General features: G+C 43.7%; 1 protein-coding gene across 1 annotated transcript in view; it reads right to left on the bottom strand.

The window, feature by feature from the left end:
* The window catches only part of LOC138504783 (circularly permutated Ras protein 1-like), a 792,342-nt gene that overhangs the window by 106,809 nt on the left and 658,059 nt on the right, over nucleotides 1–27,474 (bottom strand). The window contains exon 16 of the mRNA XM_069625266.1: nucleotides 21,071–21,130. Within this exon, the coding sequence (XP_069481367.1) occupies nucleotides 21,071–21,130 (60 nt within the window). The remainder of the gene's footprint in view (nucleotides 1–21,070; nucleotides 21,131–27,474) is intronic.

The following is a 27,474-nucleotide window of genomic DNA, read 5'->3' as shown; positions in this document are numbered from 1 at the left end:
GATCACTAGTGCAGGTAGTATGGGCAAGCCAGGAGTTATTTTAATGGATTCCAGACTTTTTTAGAATGGGCACACAGTATAATTTCACAAGTGCACTGTTGCGTGGTGTTGCCACTTTTGGGCACAGATAATCTGTGCAGCTGTGGGCTACCAGGGAAAAAGTCTGTGCGTGTGATAATGCCATGGCAAGGTGGGTCATGTTGGTCACCACGTTTATTACCCTGGAGGGTACCAGTTCTGTTTGCATTTCTGTGCAAAAGGTCCCCTCTGGAAATGTGAGGAGTAAACAAAGGTGGTTTCTATCTTTACTCAATTTTTCTCAATTTCAGAGGGATTCCAAAGGAATCCATTTAATTGATACTGGCACGAAAATCCATGTCGGCTGTTTTTAATAAGAATCCTCATTCTGTGAAATAAGGCTTTATGTGCTCACAGAGGAACTCAGTTTTTTAACATTTTTAAAAATGCCACATTGACAAAGATGATAAAATGATCCCGTATTGATAGTTTTTGTTTAGCACAAAACATCACCAAAAGGTCGCTTCTGAGCTATATCATGTTCGGGGAAAGAGGCAAGAGGAAGGAGGGGAAGAGTGGAGATGGGGGAGTACAAGGCCAAGTCAGTGAACAGATGAGTATCCCCCTTATCTGAACTTCAAGTCCAGCTCGAGGCAGAGATGCAGCAGTAGTGGCTTCCAGAGAGAAGACACACAATGATGGTGTAGAGGAGGTCCAAAATAAAGCCTGCAATTCAGTCACCCATTTTGAAGTACCAGGAACGTTCACACCAAAATATGTGTTGTATGATGAGCAGATAAATCAGCAGAGAGCTGCAGTAGAGCTCTAGCCAGTACCTATTAAAAGAGCAACACCTAGTGAAGTAACGATACCAAGAAAACCATGTAAGACAGTAAGGTATCCATTAAGGAAACCTTACCAGCAAATGTGAAGAAATGAAGATTGCCTAAGTACAGTCCTGGAAGAAACCAAAAAGGTCTTAATGGAAGACGAATGGTGACGTCACGAGGACCCGGACTGACGTACAAGTAGAAGAAATGACAACCCGAGAATGACACCCAGAGACGAAACGCCATGAATAAGGATATTGTGAACCTAAAAGGGGAGAACAATGTTGAAATACAAAGAAGCTTAAGGTGTAAACAGGATGAAGATATTCAAACAGCTAACACCTGTACATATGTTTGGAACCACAAGAAAGCTAAGAAAACAATGCGGCTTGCAATGCTAAGTAGAAGAATAGTGCGGCAAGCGCCATTATACATAATCTACCTCAAAACGAAGCACAGTATTATAAGTGTAACTCCACTTTGCAAACGAAGCAGAATCAACCTAGGTTACTAAAGGCCGAATGAGCAGAGATTCATATTCTAGCAAAACGAGAAGAGACGGCTAAATTGAAACTCGACGGATGCAACTCATGCCAGGAGAGCCAAGGTCATACCAATAGAAGGCACAAACAGTAGCTACATATAATTGAAACTTAAGGACGGAATAGCCTGTCTCTGAAAGGTCAAGATAAGAAGACGTAGGCAGGTGGCAAGCTAAATAAGAATCAAATGCACAAATTGAGAAAAACTAAACAAATTCACGGTGTGGGAAGCACGTGACCATCTGAGCGAGGAGAAGCAAGAGTTCACACCTACGCTTGGCATCCGCCCAGGCAGAGATATCAGAACTTTTCCAGACAGAAGATGCAGTTTCGAGGCCAACCACAGTAACATAATTGACACATAGTTGTTGAAGTGATGATTGATTGTAACCTTAATTGGAGAAAGGCTGGGTAACTAGGGGGCACCCTGCACCTGGCTGACGATTCTGCGTGCTGCTAAACAAAGTGGAAATGTATGCATGGGGTGGTGCCAAGCCAATCACAATGGACCAAATAATCTAGGGTCCTATAGTTAGTAGAATCAATGGGATGTTGTACTTTTAGTGACGTCTACAGTAGTCATCCTTGAAGGAAGGGCATAGACACCCACCTGACTGTGTTTACCCAGTCCCCTCACTCCGTTACCATATACAGATATAGTACCTATATTAAAGTTACCTTTTCCTAACCAATAGAATTTCATATTAACTTTTGAGTGTTATACGTCAATTATGACGAGTTTTCAGTATAAATGCTATGATTTTTATGAAGCTCATTGGAGTTGAAGCGAGAAAAACAATCGCATCACTGCTGATTTCCACAGCTCCCCGTTTTTTGTACTTGTCATTAAACGGACTACCTTTGCCAAACCATTGAGTTGTCCTTATTGATTGGTGTTGGAGTAATAAATCTGCATCCCCACCCATCTCAAGGGTGCAGCTATCTCGTTTTACAGTACTTTTGGAGCAAACCTCGGCTCTATGGGCGGGCCGGGGGTCTCCGGAGTACATTTGGTAGCAGAGATTGATGGTTTATCGATTATCGATTAGAATAAGACACCCATTGACCGTCGACATAAAGTAACTCTAGGTCTTCGGCAATATCACGAGTCCTTTGCCATTCGGCCGAGTAGACCGTGAAGCTCCCCGTAGACAGTGGTAGTTTAAGAAAAAACTGCAGACCAGGGCTTGAAGGGACCCGTGTTCCCCACGCTATCCTTTCCCATTCTTACGGGCAGCTGAAGAAGGCAGTAACAAAGGCAGTGATCCTGAAGGCCCAGAGAGGAACCATGTGAACGGTGAGTGAAAAAGATTGAATGTTTTGGCAAAAGTGCATGCCTTAGAACAAGTAAAGGGAAAAGGTAACAGAGGGAGGTGGGAAAAACAAAATATAGTTAGATGTATAGAAGAATGTATATATATATATAAGGGACTGATGACTCAAGAATAATTAAGTAAATAAAGGTTACCGGGGAGGACATCCGAGAAGAGAGAGGCTACCGGGGAAGACACCCGAGAAGTGAGAGGATTTGCCTTATTCCTACGCTTTTAATACAAGCGGCTAGAAAAAACATGTACCCAGAATCCCAGCTAAAGGGGAAATGATTAGACTACCACGATGATTAGAGACATCATGAAAGGGGAACGTTTAGACTCCATGAAGGGGTAATGATTAGAGGCAGAGAAATCTGTGACCAGCTGGTGTTTGTCTAGTCTGTTAAGCATCTGTCTTACATGTTTTTGTTGTGACGTGATACCTCGAAAAACTTTCCTTGAGAAAACTGAGTTCAATTTTACGCTATTGAATAGCTAAGATAATATTGCATATGAATTGATTTTTTTGAGTAAATTAGAAGGTATACAATTTTGTGAAAATTTTGGATTGGAGCTTGCAGTGTTTGGTGCTCGCTCATATTGTTAGAACTGTTTGAGTCACGTGAAAGTGTTGACAAGTGCTATATAAGAGGAAAAGGAACATATTTGAGCATGGAGGACATCGATTGACACACTTGTGCAAACAATTGCTGAAACACGCACCCAAACTGAAGAAATATAGTACAGAGTGCGTTAAAGGAACCACCCACAAGATGTTTATGCCATGGCCACAAGGTTGGTCCTCTAAAGCTGTCTTGCAACACATGATGACATATTTGCATGCCACATACACGGGCAAAATGTTAGACAAATGCTTCGCTGTTCTAGAGCTTTGGAATATGTATGAACAGGGAAAGGAAGAGGAACCGTCAATAGATTGAATACTTAATGTTTGCAGAGATGGGGGTGAGACGCCTAACGCACCACCCGCCCCATCCGAAACAAAGGGTGAAGATAGTAAGGATGAGGGATTAAACCTGCTGAGAGAGCTTAAAGCAGCACCGGGGTATACCAACCCCGCATATAAGTCACCTACGCAAACAAAGAGCAGCAACTGATCATGACAGACAGGAACAGCAAAGGTCAGAGGACGAGCAAAGGATATGAGAGAAAAGAATAAAGAGATGAAGAGATGAGGAAATTCGAAGGGCAGATGAACGTAGAAATGAAAAGAAAAAGGAAGAAGAAAGAGTAAGAGAAGAGGCGAGGAAACGCAGAGAATTTGAAGACGACATAGAAAGTAAGCAGAGACAGAGAGCACCCGATCTTAAATATCTGGTAAGAGAGGTTAGGAAACCCGCTCCAGTAGTAGATTGGGAAGACATCGAAGAATGTTTTCCTGCGTACAATTCAGTACCAGGCACGTCTAGGGCAAATATGGAAGATGACTTCGACACCAGAAGCATCGGAGAAACCATTGATACAATATATGATGAAATGGGGTTAAAACAAACACCCCAAGAGGAGGGGGAAGACGAGCGCCTGGAGAGCACTCAGCTTTACGACACTGAGGATGTCTCCCGAAGTAGTGGAAATAGAGACCTATCCTTGGATAGACTAGAAATAAGTAGGAACAAAGAAGACATGAGAAGTGGCACTAGTTGGGCACAGACACTGTCCGAATCAGAAAGGGAGGAGTGTGAGGAAAATGAGGAAGAGAGACAGAGCGAAAGACGACTCCCAAGAGAGAAAGGAATAAGATGGTCAGACACTAGCGAGTCTGCACCAAGGGCATCAGAGTCAGCCACGCAGTCTGACCAACATGAAGAAGTATCTCACGGCCAGAGGGGGGTGTCTTCACCGCCCTATGTAGACAGGCTCAGGACATTGCCAGGCAGACGGCAATGCGGGAATATTACCCCTGCAATAGACAGGAGAACAATGAGAGAAGAGAGAGAGGGCTATGGATCCCAATTTCCGCTACTCGAGAAAGGGGGAGTAAGACCACAATTTATTCCATGGCCACACATGGATCGAGAAAATTTGAAAAACAAGCTTCCAATACTGACATCGGGAGCCGGAATATGGATACACAAGTTAGAGAAAATGACAGGAGGGAACATGTTAGCCATAGGGGACATTAAGGGTCTCCTAATCGACATACTTGGTGAGAGAGCAGATGATGTGTGGATACGAGCAGGCTACCCTGGTCTAACCACAATTAATACCGTGCATGACGGAGCTCCATTTAACAATTGTAGAGCCGCAGTATGGAAAGCGCTACGAGTGCTAGACCCAGACACTTCTGATATGGGAGCTATAATGACACGAAAAATGAAGGAGTCTGAGGATCCATTAATTTATATACAGAATTTTCAAGACACATGGGTATTCGAGACTCATGATTCTTGGATGAAATCTATACCTGTGTTCTACCATATATTGTGCCAAGGGCTTCCAGAGCCGGTACAAAAACAACTCAAGAAATAGGTGGGAATTGAGGCCAAGCCTTGGGCTGAAATACAGCTAACTATCGTGCACTATTGCAGATTAATCCAAGAAAAGAATCGCAAAAAGGAAACTGCACGTAAGGGTGAGGAAGCGAAATTGGTGCAGAAGAAATTGTCAAAATATGCTCTTGAGGGAGCCATGATAACTAGCACAGCTGAATCGAGAATGCAGCAGGTGACTAATCCAGAGCAGAATAATCAGGGCAATACAGGGTTTTACCTCAGGGGAAGAGGATTTAGGGGAAGAGGATGGCAGAGCAATCAGGGAGGTTTCCAAAACAATCAAGAAGGTTTTCAAAACATGCAAAATGGTAATCAAGATATGTCAAACAGGCAAATGATCCCACCACCGCCAGTATGTTGGTTGTGTGGAATGACAGGGCACTTAGCTTGCACATGCAGAAACCAAGGCATGATGCAGAACGGCTATGGGACAGGAGCAGGCGTGGCAAACCCTCCTGCAGTTTTACAGCAGGGTATTGCACAGAATCACATGGTGCAACCTCAGAGCATGGGGGATTTTCCACAAGGACAATCCCAACAGGCACTGTTACAACTATTGCAGATGATGAGCACAGGGCAGACCACAAACCCTGGAATGGGAAGTAACAATGGGAATGGGGGAATCCACCAGCACATAGTGGGCCAAAATTGTATATGGATTAGGACAGCTCACTGGGAACCCTGATGTGTTCTATCCTATCAGTGACTCCAGACCCTCACAGGGAACCTAGGGTGGATGTCGTTATAGGGGATAAAGAATATTCCTCCTAGTTGACACAGGTGCAACACGCTCGTGCATACGTGAAGGCAAGTGTTCCTTGTGCGGCGAGGCCATAAATACTCAGAGTTTTACAGGAGCTACAAGTCGTGTTCCCTTCACAAATGCACTTCCAGTCTCTATAGGAGAATGTGAGATGAATGTGCCTTTACTATATTCACGTTGGACCCCAGTAAACATTTTGGGTAGAGATTTAATGACGAAGTTAAACATGACAATCTCGTTCACGGAGGAGGGCATAGTATGTTCAACTCCAGGAATGCACTATTCAAAGGTATGCGAGATAATCAGAGCATACGCGGGACACACAGCCATGAGGCTATACCATTAGAGCCAGACATATTCACATATCGTATGCGTTTGCTTATGGCAGGTTTGCCAGGCCTTGCAGACAGAATCATGAGTGTCACGATGCCTGCCCCCGGAAAGCCAGACCAGGCCCAACAACCCCGGAAGCAGGCATCATGCCACTTGAAGCATGCCCAAAAACCCCAGTTAGGGGCTCTTTGGCTACAGTCCTGGCGCCTACGGCGCCAGGCTCATAAGAATAAAGTCAGTCCTGGCGCCATGGGCGCCAGGCTCATTACAGAAATCTTACCTGTTGCAGACCATGCTGCATACCTACCTGATGCAGACCATGCTGCACGAAGCCACAAGCCAAATGAGGCTTAAAGGGACTACTTTACCTCAGGGACTCCTTTCCTCTCGGGTGGGGCTGTGGAAGAACACTTACCTGGGACTTCTTCCAAGGCTATTTAAGCCACACCCGGACAGCCACACGTGCTTCGCGTTATTCTGCTTGCTGCAGCGTAACACTCACCGTGTTTTCAGCAGCTCCAGTCTTCAGCCGCGCCCGCTTCAGCCCTGGAACACCTGAAACAAGAAAAGGAGAAGGAGAAGAGGTCAGAACAAAACCCTTACCTGAATCCTTGATCCAGCACATTGTCGATCTGGAAGAGAGAAGCCTTCTCAGGTGCATTGCCACGCACCTCGCAGAGCCACGCTGAACTCACCAACCGAGGCTGCATTCCTTTACTCCATCGCAAATCCAGCATCTCCAGGCCATTCTTCAACACCTGGGGGAGACAAGAACAGATAGGTGAGCAAGGGCAATACAAACCACCCCCAAAGACTTACCTGATTTACCAAAGGTGGGTACTCACCTCATCTCGGGTCGGCGTAGTCAATTCCGCATCACCGCCGCACCCCGGCCCCTAAGGGGAAAAAACAAGGACAATACAAATCACCCCCAAAGACTTACCTGATTACCACAGGGGGGTACTCACCTCATCTCGGGTCGGCGCAGTCAAAACCGCATCACCGCCGCACCCCGGCCCCTAGGGGGAAAAAACAAGGACAATACAACCTGACCCCAAAGACTTACCTGATTTACCACAGGGGGGTACTCACCTCATTTCGGGTCGGCGCAGTTAATTCTGCATCATCGCTGTACCCCGGCCCCAAAGGAGAGAACCACAATAGACTTACCAGGATCTTACCAATTGCCACTTGGAACTCTTCTGGTGGTTTAAATCCGCAACCTGCAAGGAATCTGGCAGAGTGAAGATCAGACTTTTGAACTCTTACGAACAATTGGACTTAGAGTCAATACTGGAACTCACCAATTCCTCCACGCCAGTGAAGTAACTGGTCGTCTACGTGCCCCTGCGCCTGACGGAGGATGGAGAGCTCATCTTTCCAAATCTTCAGGTGAGATTAAGAGGGAACTTCAGGAGTGTTCTGTGGGCAGACAAGGGGAGCGGGAAGGCGGTTTAACGCTCGGATTACGGGAGGTTAATTCCCTTTCTCCATTGCAGAAAGATATTCGTACGAGTCCAAGAAACGAAGCTAAGTGGGTCTGTCCAGTCTGTCATCTCGGCTCTACGTGTTACTCTGGTGGAAGCAACAGCGGGCCAGTCCAGATCGACGCCACCGTGGGAATCAGGTGAGCGTAACAATGAGAACCCCTGATGAATTCCTATTCAGGTCAAGAATACCGATGCATGAGGAAAAGGGACAAGTATTTCCCTTGATGATACATACAGCTGCAGTACGAGGGAGAATGGCCTTGATTGACGGTTATGATGACGAGGGCCGACAATGGTGCGCAATGATTGCCATTGAAGAATGATATCGATTGACTGACGTCACCGATGACAATCTGTTTGAAGAACAAGCAGATATGGGAGAGACAATGGTGGAAGTGAGTCTCTACTTTTGGGTAAAAATGATCAAAAGAGAAGTACCTCAGAGAATGATGTTGGCACAAAACAGTCCAGAATATTTTGATGACGACATGGCCCAGGTGCCTCTCTCAGTGTGGACCACAGGCCCCTATGACGTAGGCCTTTTGAAGGGGGTTGGAGAAGTGAAGATTAAATAGAAACCAGGAGCAATACTCCCAAGAGCACGACAATATCCCATGTCCAGAGAGGAAGATGAAAGGATTTTTAAGACAATTTCGGCTATGGTGTAGCAGGGCATCTTAGTGATGTCAGAGTCGTCATGCAATACTTCGGTTTATCCAATCAAGAAATGAAAAGGGGGGGTCTTGGAGGCTATTCCAGGATTTACGCCCAATAAATCATATTGTTGAGGCTGAGTTCCCTTTAGTCCCTAACCCGGCTACAATTCTATGTAATATACCTGTTGAGGCAAAATATTTCACGGTGATTGACTTGAAAAATGCATTTTTCTCAATCCCGTTGCACCGTGACTCACAAGATCTGACGTCATTCACATTCAGGCAGATGCATCTGAAAAGCACGAGACTACCCCAGGGGTATTGTGACTCTCCATCTATTTTCAACAGAGTCCTGCAGATGGACCTAAGCAATATTGTACTAAAAAGTGTCGTCCTGCAATACATAGATGACATCTTAATTTGCAGCACAACAGAAGAGCAATGCTGGTCCGATTCTGTTCAGCTATTGACTATACTGGCTGAGAAAGGTTACAAGGTTGATAAGAAGGAAAAGTTACAATATTGTCAACAAGAAGTGCTGTACATAGGCCAGCTAATCTCACATGAAGGAAAGAGAGTGACCCCAGAAAGGGCTGACACCATACTGAACACGGCTAAGCCACACACAATAAAACAGATGCCGAGCTTTCTAGGCCTATGCAACTACGTTAGGGCATGGGTCTTCGACTATAGCTCTTACACTAAGCCTTTACTTCAGGCCCTAAAGAAGGCCCAAGTGACAAAAGAAAAGATTGAATGGTCTGAGACCATGGAGAAAGGATTTGCTGACCTCAAAAGGGCTATTTGCACAGCACCAGTTCTAGGGATCCCCAATTATGCAGAGGAATTTTACCTGTTTTCACACACGAATGGCAGCATCATGACGGCAGTGCTCACACAGAGAACCACTCTGGGGCACAAGCCCCTGGCATACTACAGTGGGAATTTGGACCCAGTAATGAGAGGTCATTTTCCTTGCGAACAAAGTTTAGCTGCCGCAGCGTTCGCCATAACACAGGCTACAACCATTGTGATGGGATGCTCCATGACATTGTACGTCGAGCACTCACTATTTGCCATTCTAGAGAAACCAAAGGGCACATTGACATCTCAGAGAGCTTCTGCTTATGAAGTAATCATATCAAATCCATCGATTAAGATAGTCCGATGCAAGACAGTGAACCCAGTTATGTTTATAGCAGAGCCACTCAGTGAAGGAGAGCCAATACATGACTGTGCAAATTATGAAGAATTCTATGATGAAATCCCCAGGGTGAAAGAAAATGCCTTGGCAGAAGGAGAGATCATCTTCATTGACGGGTCTTCGAGGATCGATCAGAGTGACGGACAAAGATATACAGGCGTTGAGTGGTAAAACCCACATCAATTGGAGAATATCGAGTACTTGTTAGTGCACGAATAACATCTCATTATTCAGCACAGGCATTATTGGCATGGATACTCGCCATTGAGAATCACGCAGACCAGGAAGTAACGGTGTACAGTGACTCTGCCTATGTGACGTCAACAGTGCACGCATGCTTAACACGCTGGAAAAGGAGGGTCTTCCTCTGAGCGGATGGCATGCCAGTGCAGCACGCAGCCTTATTGGACAGGCTGATCAAGGCACTACAGCTCCCAGTGGGTATAGTGGTCGTGAAATGCGCCGCCCACACGAAGGCGTATGGCATCCAAAAGTCAAACGATCATGTAAGTGTAAATTATCCATGCCAACGAGCGAATGATGGTTACACAAACTGCACCTGAAAGTTACAGTAATTTGGGGCAAACACAGCTAATGGAACTCCAAGGGGAGGCACCACAGGAAGAAAAGAACCTTTAGAAACATCGAGGGTGTTCTTTAAACCCCTCTGACAGCTTGTGGTGACAAGACAGCACTGGTAAACTAGTAATACATGTAGCCCTATTAAAAATAGCCCTGCAACAGTTGCATTATCCAGCGCACATGACAAAAGAAAATTTAGCAGCAACACTCGCAGAAGACTAGTTCATACCGAATTTAGCTGAGCACATTTCATTCTTTATAGTGAACTGTATAATCTGCCAGCAATTCAAGGCTCGGCATACATTAAAAGTAAAAAGAGGAGTCATCCCAAGGCCAAATGGGCCTTTTCAGCACTTGCATTCCGATTACATCGACATGATTCAAGTATGTAATGGGTACAGATACATAATTGTTGTGGTGTGTCCATTCTCTGGATGGATTGAGGCAGGTCCATGTACACACCCAGACTCTACCTGTGCGGCCAAATATTTTGTGAGAGTGGTGTTCCCCCAGTGGGGGGTGTGCGAGGTCATGAAATCAGATAATGGCCCTCACTTTGTTAATGCAACATTCAAACAGATTAGCTTGCTGCTTGGTATAAAGCACACATTCTCGTCGGCGTATCATCTGCAAGGTAATGGAATTTGTGAGAAGCTGAACGGCTTGTTAAAGGAAAGGATAGCCAAGTTGAAGCTGACTCTAAGAAAGGGATGGTTGCACTGCCTTCCTTTGGCACTGTATGCACTTCGGAACCAACCCGGTTCTGACCATCATCTTACGCCACACGAGGTAGCCACGGGAAGAAGAATGAGAACTCCCTTGACACCCCGAGATAGAGCTATGTGATGCCAGTCAACAGGAGATATTTTAGGGTCTTAAATGCAAAACTATCTGAACTGCATGACATCTTGCCTTACTGTAATTTCAGACCAGCTGCAGCGACGACGAAAAGGGTGCAGGGCAGCACGGAACACAGAAGGAGATACTACTACAGACACAGCTCAAGGACTTTGTGTACCATCTGTCTTCACTGGAGACACCATCCTTGTGAGGAATCATACAAGGAAAAAGTGGGACGAGCCAAGATTTAACGGTCCCTTCACGGTGGAGGACTGTACCCCATCCGCAGTGAAACTACAAGGCAAGAGAGCTTGGATTTTTCTCGGAGATATCAAACCCTACATTGGAAAATGCCCCCTGCTTGCACCCCAATGAGAGGAGTCGACGAGCGACGGGGAAGAACCACAGCATGTGCAGACGAGATCTATGGCGAGGAAGCAGGACGCATGACCAGCCAAACAAAAACAAATAACTTTTTGCAAATTGTGGCTTAAATTGGACACATCCTCTAAGTAAAAAAGGGGATAACGACATGAAAACGGACATTCTGTGCATCCTAGTTGCAGGGTGAAGAAGAAAATTGCACGCATAAGCTACAACATAGCCTGTGAACTTTGGATTGAGGCACACTTGGGCCTTGACGAGAAAAGAATATGCCACATTTTGACTGAGCACACATACAGTGGAAGCAACTACAATATCCGACCCATTTCACATTGAGACCCTATTCTGAATCACTTATGGTATCTCGCAGAAGTGACATCGCCAAGGATGTGGTCACCTATTTTGATTTAGTGCTAAGATCATACCCGTCATTGGTAGGGAGGCCCACCAATGTCACTGACTTTCTTCAATATCCTGAGAACGAAAAGACAATAAGAAGACTGCTTACTGTCATTGCTGAACAATTTCTCTTACTTGCTGAGTACAGTGAGGAGAAACCAAATGTCCCAAACACAGATGGAAATAAATGAGCTTATCAACACATTGTTCTTTCGTATAATCGAATATTGTCCAACTCTTGTCGGAAGAACAACAGACAAACTCACATTTCTTTGAGACCGAGCAAATACAGAACATTTAAGCCAAATTTTAAATAAAATCGTGATCCTAGTCGCACTCTATGCGACCGGGCAGTGCAGAGATTGTTTACATCAAGGAAAGAACATATAATCCAGAACTTCAGCAAGACAGGACGGATGTCCCTGTCACTAGAAGACAGCAGATTTGCTCACAATGTCCTTTTTCAACTAGTCACTGACTTTCCGGAACTAGTGGGGAGACCGATCGATGTTGACGTCCTCACATTCATCAGAGATCCAGCTAATGTTGCACAGATGGGCATGCTCTTGCATGGAATTGTGCTCCACGTAGAACTCTCGAACCATCAGCAGAATCATCTGAGGAGATTCTAAAAGCCTTCTGCCGAGGGACAGATCAAGGAAGCAGTGTCAAGCACTTCACTTAGTGCATTTGTTGTTATTTTGTCCTTATTTCTTCATACTGATCATAATATAATATGTCCTCAGGACTGAAGCAAATCCGAGGAGTGGACTGGGAGCTTACCTACTTTGAACATGCACAGTGAAAGGACTTACTGAAGTGTTATTTAATTTGATATTTTCCATAGTCTAGCAAAGGAACTGTATCCTGAAATAAGAGACTATTCATCACCCGCAAGAGGGCAGCCACTCTGCGAGCTCCTGACACTCTTGAACCCAGAACTCGAAAGACAATATTGTGTAAAGGAATACAATAAAACATTGACATTTGGAGAATGATCGAAATGGGGGTCCAGAGCAGCAATCTGGTTCTACTGCAGGAGGAGAGACAACCACGCTTCTCTGGAAGTAAATGCTGCCGCCTGACATACAGGGGCATAATGTATTTATGTATCATATTCATCATTGTTTTACTGTCATTAACGATCAGAACTGCATTTTTATTGGTGCACAACGCATTCCAATTCCAGTGCACCCACCTAATGATGCAAGCATGAAACCCACAAAAGCACCCAGACCTTACATAGTCATTCCAGTCCCTAGAGGATCTGATGGTGGAGTGAATGAACATGAAATGGATGTGATTAGCAATGATACACACACACTTGTGGTAACAAGCAAAGAGAAAAGTCGAGACAGGGTTGGCAAAGAATGAATAAAGAAAGGCTACTGACAACCACACGCATGCAAACACTGAATGCACACAAAACTTGTCAATGACTGCAGAACCACAAGCCAAAATAGTAGAAAAGAAGAGACTGCTTGTCATAAGAAACTCCACAACAGACATTGTGGAAAGACAAGAGGAATCGGAAAAGAAACCAACAGAAATGATAATGATAAACACCCGAGACAACACTGATGGAGACAAAGAAAAACTCAAGGAAGATCTCACAAGCACAACTAATAGTAGATGCAGTATGGCCATCATTAGCCAGAGAAATAAAAAGAGTAGAGGAATTGAAGAATAAAACCCCAGATACAGTAGTAACAAACATATATGTTCCAACACAGGGGACAAGTACCAGTTCCACAGTAAAACCATATATTAGACCAATGCCAGAAAGGATACAAAAAGTTCTAGCCCGACAGGAAAAGATGTATGAAGAGAGGGAAAGAGCTGCCAAATTCTTATCCACTCAAATGGCGCAGATGAGGAAGCCTGCACCATGGACCAGGATACCTGAGAATCCTCCAGCAAGAAAGAGCCATACAGATGCATTTAGGGATGTAGTCATAGCAAACTACAGAACACTAAGAATCAAGAGAAGCATGCATGGAGATGACAACGAACTAAGCGATTACCCGGACAGCACAGCACATTTGGGAAACAACATTTGGTACCAGCATATGAAAGAAGTTGGAAGATGACATTCAGAAGGGGAATGCTTTGTTTGTGCACTCCTACCATACAGCAGGGGAAATCCAAGATCTTTGTAGCTGTAGAAATAAGTGTCCAAACAGCACGTTGTCTGTCACACGTAGCAATGTGCAAGACCAGAGGCCATTTCATGGGTAGTGATGCCTCATTAATATGGGCAACTGAAACAGCCTATCCCGATGAAGATGATTATGTTCAAGACATTAAGACAAGAAACTGAGCTCATACTAGGAATCATGTGATCAGGTACGAGAAGCCTGGAGTTAAAGGAGCAGGAATAAGATGGGAAGTGAACCCGAGACTAAATGTCCAAGGAAAAACTCCAGAGGAAGCTCGAAAGTGGAAGAATAGAGCTCAAATGCGGATTTTGGGGAACAGAGCTTTCACCAGATGGGTGGGAAAAAGGAGTGATGATTAGCAGAGCCTGGGTGATCACTGGACTCTACAAAGAAACTGTTGACATCGTGCAGAATGGCTGCAAGCCATTGTGGCCGAAACTTGCAAAACTATTGACATGGGTCGAAGGAAGACCCTTGCAGATAGTGCCACTAGAAAGCCCACAATTCTGCTTCAGGAATAATGGCACTAGAAAGATGGGAGAGAATAAGAACTGTGGACGAGCTTTTGACGCTCCAGGAATGGTGCATGGAACAGCAGTAATTATGGATCATTATTGGGCATGCGGATCCAAGGCATACATCAGACTGCCAAGAGACTGGGGAGGTATATGCACAATAGTGAATGTCCACGTTCCAGCATTAGTGATCCTGAAAAGTGACCTGAATATTGACAGTTTCCCGTAAGCATATGCTCACCTGAGGAAGAAGAGATATGTGGAACTGATAGCTCACATGAAGAGAGAGAATTACTTTTCTGCTAAATCGGAAGAAGCCTTTCATACAATCCCATATGAACACAGGCTGCTCAGCCTCACCTCATCAGTGTTCACAACGATTTTTATTACTGCAGACGATCAACACAACCATAAAAGGATTCAATGCGACCAAGGAAGAGCTGAGAGCCATCCGACTGATGACTCTTCAGAACAGATATGCCCTTGACAATATCACAGCCATGGATGGAGGAGTCTGTGCAAAAATCAGAGAATCATATTGCACATTTATACCATCTCATGATGAGGAGAATGGAACATTAACAGAGGCCATGGGTATGCTGAAAACCTGCAGAACCAGATGATCTATGAAACTGATGAAGTTGATGATGACAGCTGGTTTGGATCGCTGTTTTCATGGGTCCCACCATGGATGGCAGATGCATTCAAGTTCTTGGAGCCCTGTTAGTGATAATATTGCTAGGATTTTGTGTTATCAAGATAATAATCTTGCAATGCCAGAAGACTGCGAAGAAAGCCATAGGGATGAAGATTATAATTGATGTCAAGCCAGGATGGAAGCCCAAAGACCTGACTGATGAAGAAATAAGAGACTTTGTGAAGACCAATATTCACGCACCAGAAGGAACAAAGTTTCTCTATCCCAGGAAGCACAGACATTATGTGGGAAGATGGGTTTACTGTAGCCCAAATGGACAATGCCAACTAATGACACGGAATAACGACAAACATGTAAGTACAGCAGGAAGCCTGAAAGGAGTAATAAAAACATGGACTCCAAAGAGACACTTCTTCAAACCATCATGTACAGACCCCGAAGATGAAGAAGGAATGAACCCAGACGATGGAGTGAAGATAAATACAGAAGAATCGAGTAAGTTGAATCCAAAGATGGAGGTGAAAGGGGTCGATGAATCGCCCAGAGGGGGGAGTGTAGAGGAGGTCCCAAATACAGTCTGCACTCCAGTCGCCCATTTTGAAGTACCAGGAACGTTCACACCAAAATATGTGACTTATGATGAGCAGATAAATCAGCAGAGAGCCACAGTAGGGCTCTGCCAAGTCCCTATTAAGAGAGCAACACCTAGTGAAGTACCGATACCAAGAAAACCATGGACAGTAAGGTATCCATTAAGGAAACCTTACCAGCAAATGAGACGAAATGAAGATCGCCTAAGTACAGTCCTGGAAGAAACCAAAAGGTCTTAATGGAAGACGAATGGTGACATCACGAGGACCCGGACTGACGTACAAGTAGAAGACATGGCAACCCGATAATGACACCCAGAGACGTAACGCCATGAATAACGATATCGTGAACCTAAAAGGGGAGAACGATGTTGAAATACAAAGAAGCTTAAGCTGTAAACAGGATGAAGATATTCAAACAGATAACACCTGTACATAGGCTTGGAACCGCAAGAAAGCGAAGAAAACGATGTGGCTTGCTATGCTAAATAGAAGAATAGTGCGGCAAGCGCCATTATACATAATCTACCTCAAAATGAAGCACAGTATTATAACTGTAACTCCACTTTGCAAACGAAGCAGAATCAACCTAGGTTACTAAAGGCTGAATGAGCAGAGATATATATTCTAGCAAAACGAGAAGAGACGGCTGAATCGAAACTCGGCAGATGCAACTCGTGCCAGGAGATACCAATAGAAGGAACAAACAGTAGCTACATATAATTGAAACTTAAGAACAGAATATCCTGTCTCTGAAAGGTCAAGATAAGGAGGCATAGGCAGGTGGCAAGCTGAATAAGAATCAAATGCACAAATTGAGAGAAACTAGACAAATTCACGGTGTAGGAAGCACGTGACCATCCGAGCGAGGAGAAGCACGAGTTCACACCTACGCTTGGCATCCGCCTAGGCACAGATATCGGAACTTCCCCAGACAGAAACTGCAGTTTTGAGGCCAACCACAGTAACATAATTGACACATAGTTGTTGAAGTGATGATTGATTGTAACCTTAATTGGAGAAAGGCCAGGTAACAAGGGGGCACCCTGCACGTGGCTGACTATTCTGCGTGCTGCTAAGCAAAGTGGAAATTTATGCATGGGGTGGTGCCAACCCAATCACAATAGACCAAATAATCTAGGGTACTATAGTTAGTAGAACCAATGGGACGTTGTACTTTTAGTGACATCTACCGTAGTCAACCTTGAAGGAAGGGCTTAGACGCCCACCTGACAGTGTTTACCCAATCCCCTCACTCCGTTACCATATACAGATATAGTCCCTTTATCAAAGTTAACTTTTCCTAACCAATAGAATTGCATACTAACTTTTGAGTGTTATACGTCAATTATGATGAGTTTTCAGTATAAATGCTATGATTTTTATGAAGCTCATTGGAGTTGAAGCGAGAAGGACAATCGCATCACTGCTGATTTCCATGACTCCCTGTTTTGTTTACTTGTCATTAAATAGACTCCCTTTGCCAAACCATTGAGTTGTCCTTATTGATTGGTGTTGGAGTGATAAATCTGCACCCCCATCCATCTCAAGGGTGCAGCTATCTTGTCTTAAAGTACTTTCGGAGCAAACCTCGGCTCTATGGGCCGGCCGGGGGTCTTTGGAGTACACTGGGATATCTACCCACATAAAGCACATATTCCGGCTCCAAAACCAGCAGGTTATGGTGCCGGCCCGAGACGTTTCATTGGATGCCGGCCCGAGACGTTTCATCGGATGCCAGCCCGAGACGTTTCATCGGATGCCGGGCTGAGACGTTTCATCGGATGCTAGGTATTTGGTCAGGTAATGGGGCACCTGGCCTTGGATGGCTTTGTGGATCAAGCATGGGATCTTGAAACTGGTGTGTTGTTTTACCAGAAACCATTGTTTTCCAGGCAAAGCATGCTTAATGCAATGTACTATGCAGATAACCCGGCATAGACGCGAATGCAGTAGACGGACAGAGCCCGGCATAGACTTCAGTGCAGTAGACGAGCCAAGATGTGATGTCTGCATGGATATGGGAAATCCTGACAGAGAACAAAAGAAAAGAGGAGAGCATTCTCAGCAGCCTCAGGCGATAGGAGATAGATTGTGCAACTGTTTTGCCTTTTTGGGAAGATTATGTTAGGAAGGTAGTGTATCTGGGTCTAGTAAAGTGGGTATGCTTGTGTTAAAAGGTGGCCCCAGATGTCAGGCTTGAGATATCAGAGCTGGTGAACGTGAGATGGTTTGTATGGCCCAGAGCAGGTGGCCGTGAGACATTAGAAGGAAAACACATTGGAGTCATTCTGAGATTGGGGGTGCAGTAAAAAAATGGCAGTAATTTCTGTAGCGTCAACTTTTTTGGTGATAATTAAATTACCTCAATTGTTTTTGCACCAACAAATTACAAGTGGAGGATTTATCTCCAACATGATGCTGGAGGTAAATACTCTAATTTTCCTCGCAAAAACGGCGGAATTACTACTTGGCAATTCCACCCCAAAAAAAACAATGGAGTCCACAAATGGGGATTGACACTGCCTTACCACCACTTGTAATCCGGTGGCAAACCCACGGGACCAAGTGGCGGTAACAGCATGCGATTTTGGTGGTAATTCAGCAGAATTGCCACCAAACTCGGAATGAGCTCCTTGATACATTCATTAAAGAATAAAGTATTTCTCTGTAGCTAATGTGACTGTTAGTGAACTGTTCCTTCATTGATTGTGAACAGGAGTATTTGCTTTAACACTATTTAAGAGCTCGTGGGACCCCTGGAAAAAGACCAGTGGTTTCTATTTAAACATTACTGAGGGATAATCTTCCGGTTTGACCTTTTCTTTATTTTGTTTCAGACAACGTCAGTCCTGATGGAGAACCAGCAGAAAAAGAGGGCATTTGTCTGCGGTTAATCGCTTGCAGGCGGCCTCTCTCTGGCCTGCTCCAGCATTCCCGATAACACAGACCTTCCACAGATAAACCGCAGAGTCGCTTGTTCTCGCTCCACATTTATCTTCCTGGGGAAAATGTACCCCTTAACGCCCACTTTGCAGACATTCACCTGGAAACCTAGTAGGATTTAAGTATTGTGTGAAGGATTCCAAAACAAATCCAACTCAGGAAGAAAACAGCTGCAGTACATTTGGGGCTACCACTCCTGACTTTGGGCCCCCTTACGAGATGGCTGGCGATTGCCACAGTTATTCCACAGGAGGAATAAGTGCTCATTTTTAGTGACCCTTTGGCAGAGTGGTGAAAGTGGTGGGAATTCCCGTTACTGCCACATTATCCCATTACCGCCCAGCTGGTAATGAGGCCCTTCGAGCTTTCTGAAGCATTTACATAAAAAAAAAAAAATACCCTCAATATCATTGGCAAGTGGTCAGCACATGCCTTTCGAAGCAAACGATTTATAAGTTCTATAATTGACTTTTGATTTGCTCTCGCTTGATTGCAGGTGGACAAGAGACCCGGGGCACAGGGAGATAAATGCAATTGCCTCAGTCACACATACACATAATGCAGAATAGCAAAGCTAGAGATGGCCTCTGAAAGCACACACTGTGCAAGTGTCATGGCGCCTACGTGCAGAATCAGACTGTTTAATATTCATTTAACATAAAGAGCACGGGATATTATCGTGGATGAAATGTACAGCATAGTCATAAACTCTTGTTCTAACATGAAGCAAGTCAGTTTCTGTTAAGTGTGTGCGTGTGTGTTTATTTTTTATACTCTTATACTAGCTCTGGCTAGTTTCCAAGTGCTCTCAAGGTTGGCAGATAAGGGAGCTCGGATGAAGCACAGTAAAGGTGCAGAGTCGGGTTTCAAACGTATACCAGAGATCACAGTCTAGGGAGTGGCCTAGGGTGGCAGGTGCTACCCCTGGCATCCGATTGCCCACCCCATTATCCTAAACTATGATCATTAAAACTTTAAACACAGGAATGTAAGACATTAATGTTAGTAATTAAAGTACATATGGGTAGTGGAAACAAAGTGTGTGTGTGTGTCCCCGCCACTGCACAGTAAGCAACTTAAATCAGACTACATCTCTTTACAACAATTAGAAGCTTGCAGGCCTTTATTGAAACATTACATTTACAAACATTCCAAATATCTCTAAAAGGCATTTAGGGCTGGGGCGGAGCCAGCCACATAGGCTTTCCTGCAATGCCCACGAGTAGGGTAATGACCCGTTGTGCACTTCTGAGCGGATTTGCTATTTTGGTATTTAAATATGTTATTTTGGTTTTAGTGGCAGCATGCAGCCATGACTAAGCCAAGAAGCAATTGGGCTATATACACAAAATTGTTTTGCTCAATGAATTACTGAGAACAGCTATGGTTTCGTTGCAACAGGGTGAAGCTCTGGGTTCTACTAATTTACTTGTATTTACAGATAGCTCAACGAGTTTAGCCCTCGCTTCAGACACGGGGTGAGCATGCAGATCTCAAGGTCCAATTAAAATATGAGGGACTCAATCCATCATCCTTCCCAGGTCAATAAAATGTGCACTATTAACTCGAGTAATAACAGTTAACACCACTGTCCCGTCACCTTGAATTCTCCTGTCCTGTCTTTATGTAATGCGCTCTCATGCCCGTGGGCTGCAGCGCTATATAAATAAATAAACCGAGCTCGACACCATTCCAGCGACAGCTGTGCACTGTACAATGCATCTATGAGATTGACATATGATGGCAATGGCTGTGAAATAGTATGAACACCTAGGTATTTGAAAGCAATGCCTGAAAAGATGTGTGCTTGGGCTAATAATGGCAGGATCTGGCAAATGGACGTACCAGGGCCTATAATCCTAATATCCGACCAATGGTGGCAATGACTCAAACGTCACCCACGTACTGGTGGGGTAAATGGTGCCATATGGTGTGAGTAGCTTGGCATTAAAAGGAAAAGATTTGGAATGTATGTGAATACCTGAGCATAGGATGGCAATACAATGTTGTGAATATCAGTCAAAGTAATGGTATACTGAATGTTGTGAGTATACTGCACTTTGCTGGCAATACCTGGCGGATAATGATAATACCTAGTGCAGGATGTGACTATAAAGGTCTATGCTGGAAATGCCTGGCAAATATATGAAGTAGGCATAGGATGGGAAAACCTGCAAAAACGGGGGGGAAACTTTGGCCTCTGAAGAAATTAGGTAGGCATATGACGTCAATACTTCACAACAAAGAAAATATTTCTGGTATACAAGACTCAAATTAACTGTCTTAATCAATGTTTGTTTTCATAGTTTTCCATCAATTCGAACAAATAATTTACCTTGAGAGCAGAACCGTGGACTGTGACCGTGGAATCAATGTTTCCTGCATCCCCTTCTAACTATATTAAGAAAACGAGACAAACATTTAGTATGAAATGAATACAAATATGATTTACATATGTAACATACCTATGCAATATTTTACTGACATAAATACATTTATATGAACACATTTAATTGTTTTTTTTATAAACCGCTTCATGCCAGACTCCAGCATCTAAGCACGCAACTATGAATTGAACCCATGCCGCTCAGACCTGTCGCTTTTCCCCTGAGCTATCCTCCATGAAGGTGCCAGTTGTACGTAGTGCTAACTCTACGGGTGAGTGAGTGTAGAAAATAATTTGATAAGGACAGAGTTCAGTCAGTCATCCCTGTAGCTGAGCGTAGAATGCAATACCCTCAAGCATGAACAAAGTTTGTAACCAGTCTCTTTCTAAAAGAATTGCGAAGCCCAGAGATAGACATTTAGATGGCAATGACATGTAGATCAAGGTTGATGGTTTTCCAGTTGTGTCTATTTTGGAAAGATTTGGTATATCCTTAAGACCTCTGAGGACCATTTGAGCAATGTTGGCCATTCATAATGGATAATGAGGGAGTGCCCCACCACCTATTATCAAGAGGTTAAGACTGAAGTGCAGTGTGTTAAGTACCAGCAATTTTTAGAGCTCTTGAGTGTGGCTGACACAAGTGTTCTGCAGATAGCACAAATCTGCATACACTGGTGCATGCCTATAGGTGCCCATGTGTAGCGTGGTGCACATATTTCCCAGGCACATGAGGAGGGCTCAAGGGTGTTGATCCTTGTAAAGGTGCACCCAGGAACACACAGTTAGTCAGAATAATATTCAATGATGGGGGACCCAGGAGCACGTCAAAACCCAGCTTTATTCTTCAAACAATGAATCTTAACTGGGACAGCACACAAGCATCTCATTCTCATAGCTCTCACCATTTTCAATGATTGCAAGGGAATGTTGCACCCCTACTACATCAGCGATGACATCGCATTACACTTTCACTATGCAAAACCTACGGAGAAGTTGGGTTGGGTTGGTAAATAGCTCAAACTACATAAGGGATGCATAGGGGTTAGTGACGTTATTGATCTATGCCTATCTGATGGTGCCGCCTGGACCCATTCCAATATAGATACTATTTCTACTACATCATTACATCATTACAGGGCCAGCTAATAGGTTGGCATTGTCCTTCATAGGTGGTGTGACATGGGGAATTGACATTGGTTGGCGCCTAGTTAACCAACCTTGGACACTTTGACGAGAAGTCAAGATATGAGCGAGACGCACGCGGGGGAAGAGAATTCCGTAGTCTGCCATCATTCCAATTAAAGAAAACTCCTGGTCATCCCGAGGTGATGAGGCCTTCCCATCCCTTTGTACTTGGCCTTGTGTGCTGTCTGGTGTCTGAGTGTACTGCAAGAGTTCTGCAGGTGTCTTCTCTGTGTTTAGCTCGTGTTAAATAGGCAGTATTCTACATGTCTAGATCATGTGTTAGGGTACCATGTTTGATAGTAGATTTTCTTCTATTTATTAACGTTTTAGCTAATTCTGACACGCATGTTGTGTTCTTTGTAGCCACTTGGGATACTAGTCAGTTACTTTCCATGAAGTCTTTTGGGTTACTGGTCTGGTGCACCTGGACATCAATGGCTGTTTGTGCTCTTATTAAAATTAATTAACTTGGGAGTCTACCGCTTCCCGTCCTGGGAACCACCATCTTGTGCCTGCATTCCATTTCATCTATTACTCCCATACTTGTTCCTGACCTTGCTTTCTGGCCGTGACCTACTGTCTGGGCTCTGCACAAGTTTCTTGAATACATGTTTTTTGGTAAATTCAGCATTCTGGGCTCTGAGACCTTGCTAATTCTGAAACCTGCTGCAGCCTCTGCATTAGGAAAATGGCTAAACTTTGCTGACCCCCCTCAAGCTGTCTCCTTGTGCTATGTATTCTTCAGGATCATAGGTCATGATGCAACAATGTCCAACAGCTTTGCAATTTACCCAATGTTCAGTGTAATTGTGGGGGTCAACAGGATACTCAAACAATGTCCCTGCAGGTCCAATAGGCCTATCTAAGGGGTACTTGCTGGGTTGTTCATCTGTTTGTGTACACTCATGTATTATGTATTTAAGCATCTACATTTACTATTATGGTAATTTCCAGTGCCTTCTTGCTAACTTTTTTACATTAGTTCAGTGTTATTTTCAGAACACAGATAGATGTCAGGACCAGTACCAGTATGGGCAATAATATTTTGAATGTGTTGCCAACCAGATGGGTACCCATGAAAACAGGTAATCAAACCAGTCATCTTCAATGTCTTCCACCTCTGACATAATCTTGGTGTGCAGTTCCTGTAGGACTGTGATAGCCTCTGCAAGGATCCGATTCTAGTCATCGTTTGCTGAATGTACATATAGCAAGATGGGCCAATCTTAGCCCAAATGCCTCCCTCTATGGCCGTTACCAGATCAAGGACATACCTATTTTGAAGGGTCATTAATCTCACTGCTCTAAGCTCTTCTTTAATTGCATTAAACCCTTTTATAATTGAATGTATTGTTTGCAACATCTCCCAACTAGTTATCCGTAACCATTTTGCATTCATGGCTGTTTGCAAGCCGGGAGCAAGGTGGGAGGTAAAATATACTGCTGTTTCACCAAACAATTTGTGTTAATCTGGTATGTCTTCATATGCTTCTACTGATTTTATCGAGAAATGATGTTCCTTTTGATGCATTTTAAGGCAAGAGACCTTTTATTTAGAATGTTTTTACTCTTTAGGGGGAACGCGCCAATCTGCACCTCACTCTGAGGCACCATCAGTCCTGATGCACTTATTATCACTATGGAGCAGTATGCCTTTGAACCACAAGCCCAATAGTGATCCATTAATACAGCTGTGCTTACTTTCATGTCAGGCACATCAGAAACGTGTCTGCAACATGTCTTCATTCCAACTTTTACTGAGCCCTTATTTCTGAAGCACAGAGTTGCATTTTTGACTGGTATTACGGGTACTGATCCCCCCTCATCTGCTACCCAGGTGAGCAGTTTTTAGTATTGAGGCCATTCTTTGAGGCACACTTTATTTGCATTCGGCACAACCTCCTCAGGCTGTGCTAGGAGTGTGTGGGCTTTGCAGCCTATCAGTCCATTGACCCACCCTTCAGCATTAAATACACTTCCTTTTATCTGTAACTGGCATCTTTTCCAGCAACCAGGTATTTCTTTCCCTTGTGCATTAACGCACTGCAGCAATGTATGGTCTTCTAGTCTAATCTCTCCCCTATTTGGGCCTGACAGTATGTATTTCAATGTTGTGTTTTAGCATTGACCATCATGGGCATTTGTTTTATGAAACTATCTTCATGTGGATAGTCTGCCCTCATTAGCCACTGTATGGTGGCTCTTTTGCCCTGGAATTGTCCTCATGTCATGCATAGTGCAAGATGTATCAATCAATGTACTCTGTTTGCATGTACTTCTGTTTCTATAAAAACTCTAGAGGCCATCATGGTGTACGGGATGAGGCAAAACACAAAACAGCTCTCATCAGACTTCTCTCTCCCCACTTCGCTCATGTGTTTGTACCACATGCTATTGGTAACATGGAGGGAATCATCAAATTACTTGTTTCGGTCATCTTGCACAATTTTTTTAATCTTTTAATTAGTGTGCTTGCTTCCGGGAGTGCCTCAGGGGTCATTGCACTTGCCATTCTTTCAGTGGCTATACTTCAGCTATTCTCACTGGATACTGGCCGTGCCATAATGTTAGTGCTAAGCTCTTTCACTGCAATGCAAATAATAAAATAAAGACAAAATGAGAAGAATGTTGCTACGATCATAATAGCCAATGTATCTGCTTTCTTCATATATCTATATGGATGAGCTCTTCTAGGCAATACAAGAAAATATTCGATACTTTTTGAGAACTGCGTTTTGCTTCAGGGCAACTGTCTCTTTACTGCATACAAAATAAATATAAACGGAAAAATGCAGTTAAAAACTAAAAGTGTTTGTGTTTCTAAATCAGTATATATGTTGTTCAAAAGAAAACTGTCATAAAAAATGTCTTAAAGAAACAAGAAAGGGGGTATTTCGAAAGAGTCTTTGGGGAATTCGCAAAGTCTTCTTGGGACAGAAAAAATAGCACTCAGTCGCTCTACTTCTTCTTGCTCTTGCTGCTGATTGGCTCTGGTCATCACACTCATCTGGGGTCTTTGTATTTCTTCTTCACCATCGACCTTTGTGTCATTGGACAGGGGAGCATCACAACAGTACTTCTTGACATCACTCAAGAGCTTATTGCTGCATCATAAGTACAGGACCGATTAAAGGTGTAGATACAACATTATATGCGCTTCGTCAAATTATGAGGGGCTTCCCTGATTTCTCTTAATATTCACAATGGTGATTGTACACCAGTATATTGACTCTACTAATCACGATGAGTGGAAAGCCTTAAAACCCAGATGGGTAAGTCTCAACATTAACGTCTGAAAAGTGAATATACTTTATTAGTATGGCTAAAAGCAGGACTATGGCAAGCTATTACAGAATGCTGAAATACAAAGTAATGATCGTGAATGATAGTATTCTCAATAATCTTAACCAATACACCAGGAGGAATACCAGAACTAGTAGTATGTTACCTCAACCATCTCTTGGCTGATTGTATATATTTGTGGCAAAAATCAAATGCAGTAATTGAATGAAGGTTTTTTCTTCTTTTTTGCTCCCAATGTGAAAATATGTATTTACTTATGACTTTTTATTTCTCTCCTTTTGTTTTCTCTCTCTTTATACTACCTAACTCTTCCTACCCTGACCCAACCCCCTCAATCTTTGTCTCTACGCTCAACCTACAACAATACACATATTATTTCTCTGTGAATATTTAGTCATTTGTTTTGTGCTCATTTGATTTATACACTGGAAGGATATTGAATGCTCAGTTCTTGTCCAGCTTTGAAGAAGGCTACCGACTGAAACACGTGTCGCATTCTGGACACACTACATGACTATGTTCCAATGAACCAGTGACTAAACCTATACAAGTTAACTGGCACAGAAAGCGTGGTGGCATCATTTTCATATATTGTGCTAGTCCTCTACCTTTCTGTAATAATGGGAATTGTGTCATTCCAGCTCTGTGTGCAGGTGCAGTCACACTCTTTATCTTTCTTGGTACATCCGTCATGCAAACTTTCTTGCATCCTGGTAAATCTCTTAGCCTGTTTATATATGGTGTTTATCATTCTGTGCTTCTCACCCCCGGGAGTCATGGGTATTTAATAGGGTCTGGCCCTATTGCCGGTTCCTCCAAAATTGACCAAGCTACCTCTCACCCTATACATGTGCTCATAGACAGGGCTCATGCAGCTTACTCTTCCCTGCTCTCCTCATCTTCTTCCTCTTCCAACTGTGTTTGTCTCCCATACGTCCCACTCATTACCTCTTCCACTACATCCCTGCCTTCTTCTTTCTGATATTTTCCCATCTCTCTCTTACACTGGTACTATACCTTCTGTTCCTGCATAAGCTGTCACTATTTCATCTCATAACGTCTTCTTCTCCCTTATCTAAGAATATCTGTCTACTAATGATGTCATCAACTTCCTTGCAACGTCTCTCTAAACCGCTCTCTTTACTCTCTCTTCATCTCGTCGTCTTTCTATTTCTTCCTTGCTTTTCCAGTCTCTTTTCTCTTACCCTGTCTTCCTCACGTCTGTTCTCTCTTTCCTTCTCCTCTCTTCATCTTTCCCTTTCTCTCTCTTTCTCCAACCTCTTCTCCTTTTCTGCCTCATGTTTGTCTCTAGCTCCTCTCGCCTTCTCTTTACATTCATCAATGCCCTTTCTATCAAGTTTCAATAGTATTTGTCCTCCTATCCATTAATCTGACATAATTGCTGTCTGTTCTTTTTTGCCCTGCAAGCCTTTGTCTCTCTGATACTCCTCATCTGCTTTGGTCAACTCTACCTGCGCTGCACATCAGAATCTTCCTGTAATAGCAATGGCCTTTGCTTGCTCACTTTCCTTCCTTGCATACCATCTTCATCACTTTATGCTGGGGGCGCATATATGGGGTTGGAATACTCAGCAGTGACCTTTAATGGATATAATCCCTATACAGTCAAGGACGGGTCACTGGTTTGGGGAAGAGGAGTAGGAGGAGCTGTGGGCTGTGTGCCCGCTTCATCGTGCTGGTTAAGCATCAATTCTTTTTTCCTTGGCTCCACCTCCTCTTCCTCAAACAGTTTCCACAGCTCCAATAGCTCAATCTGTTCTGTAATTGTTTTCCTCTGTGCATGGCATGTAAATATGTGCACATGTGTTGCAACATCGTCTTCAAATGAGTGCAGTCCTGAA

The sequence above is a fragment of the Ambystoma mexicanum genome, chromosome 11, assembly GCF_040938575.1.
Source record: "Ambystoma mexicanum isolate Mex_15411 chromosome 11, UKY_AmexF1_1, whole genome shotgun sequence".
Lineage (NCBI taxonomy): Eukaryota > Metazoa > Chordata > Amphibia > Caudata > Ambystomatidae > Ambystoma > Ambystoma mexicanum.
Note: the sequence above shows the minus strand (reverse complement) of the source record. Positions and strands in the feature narration are given on the sequence as shown.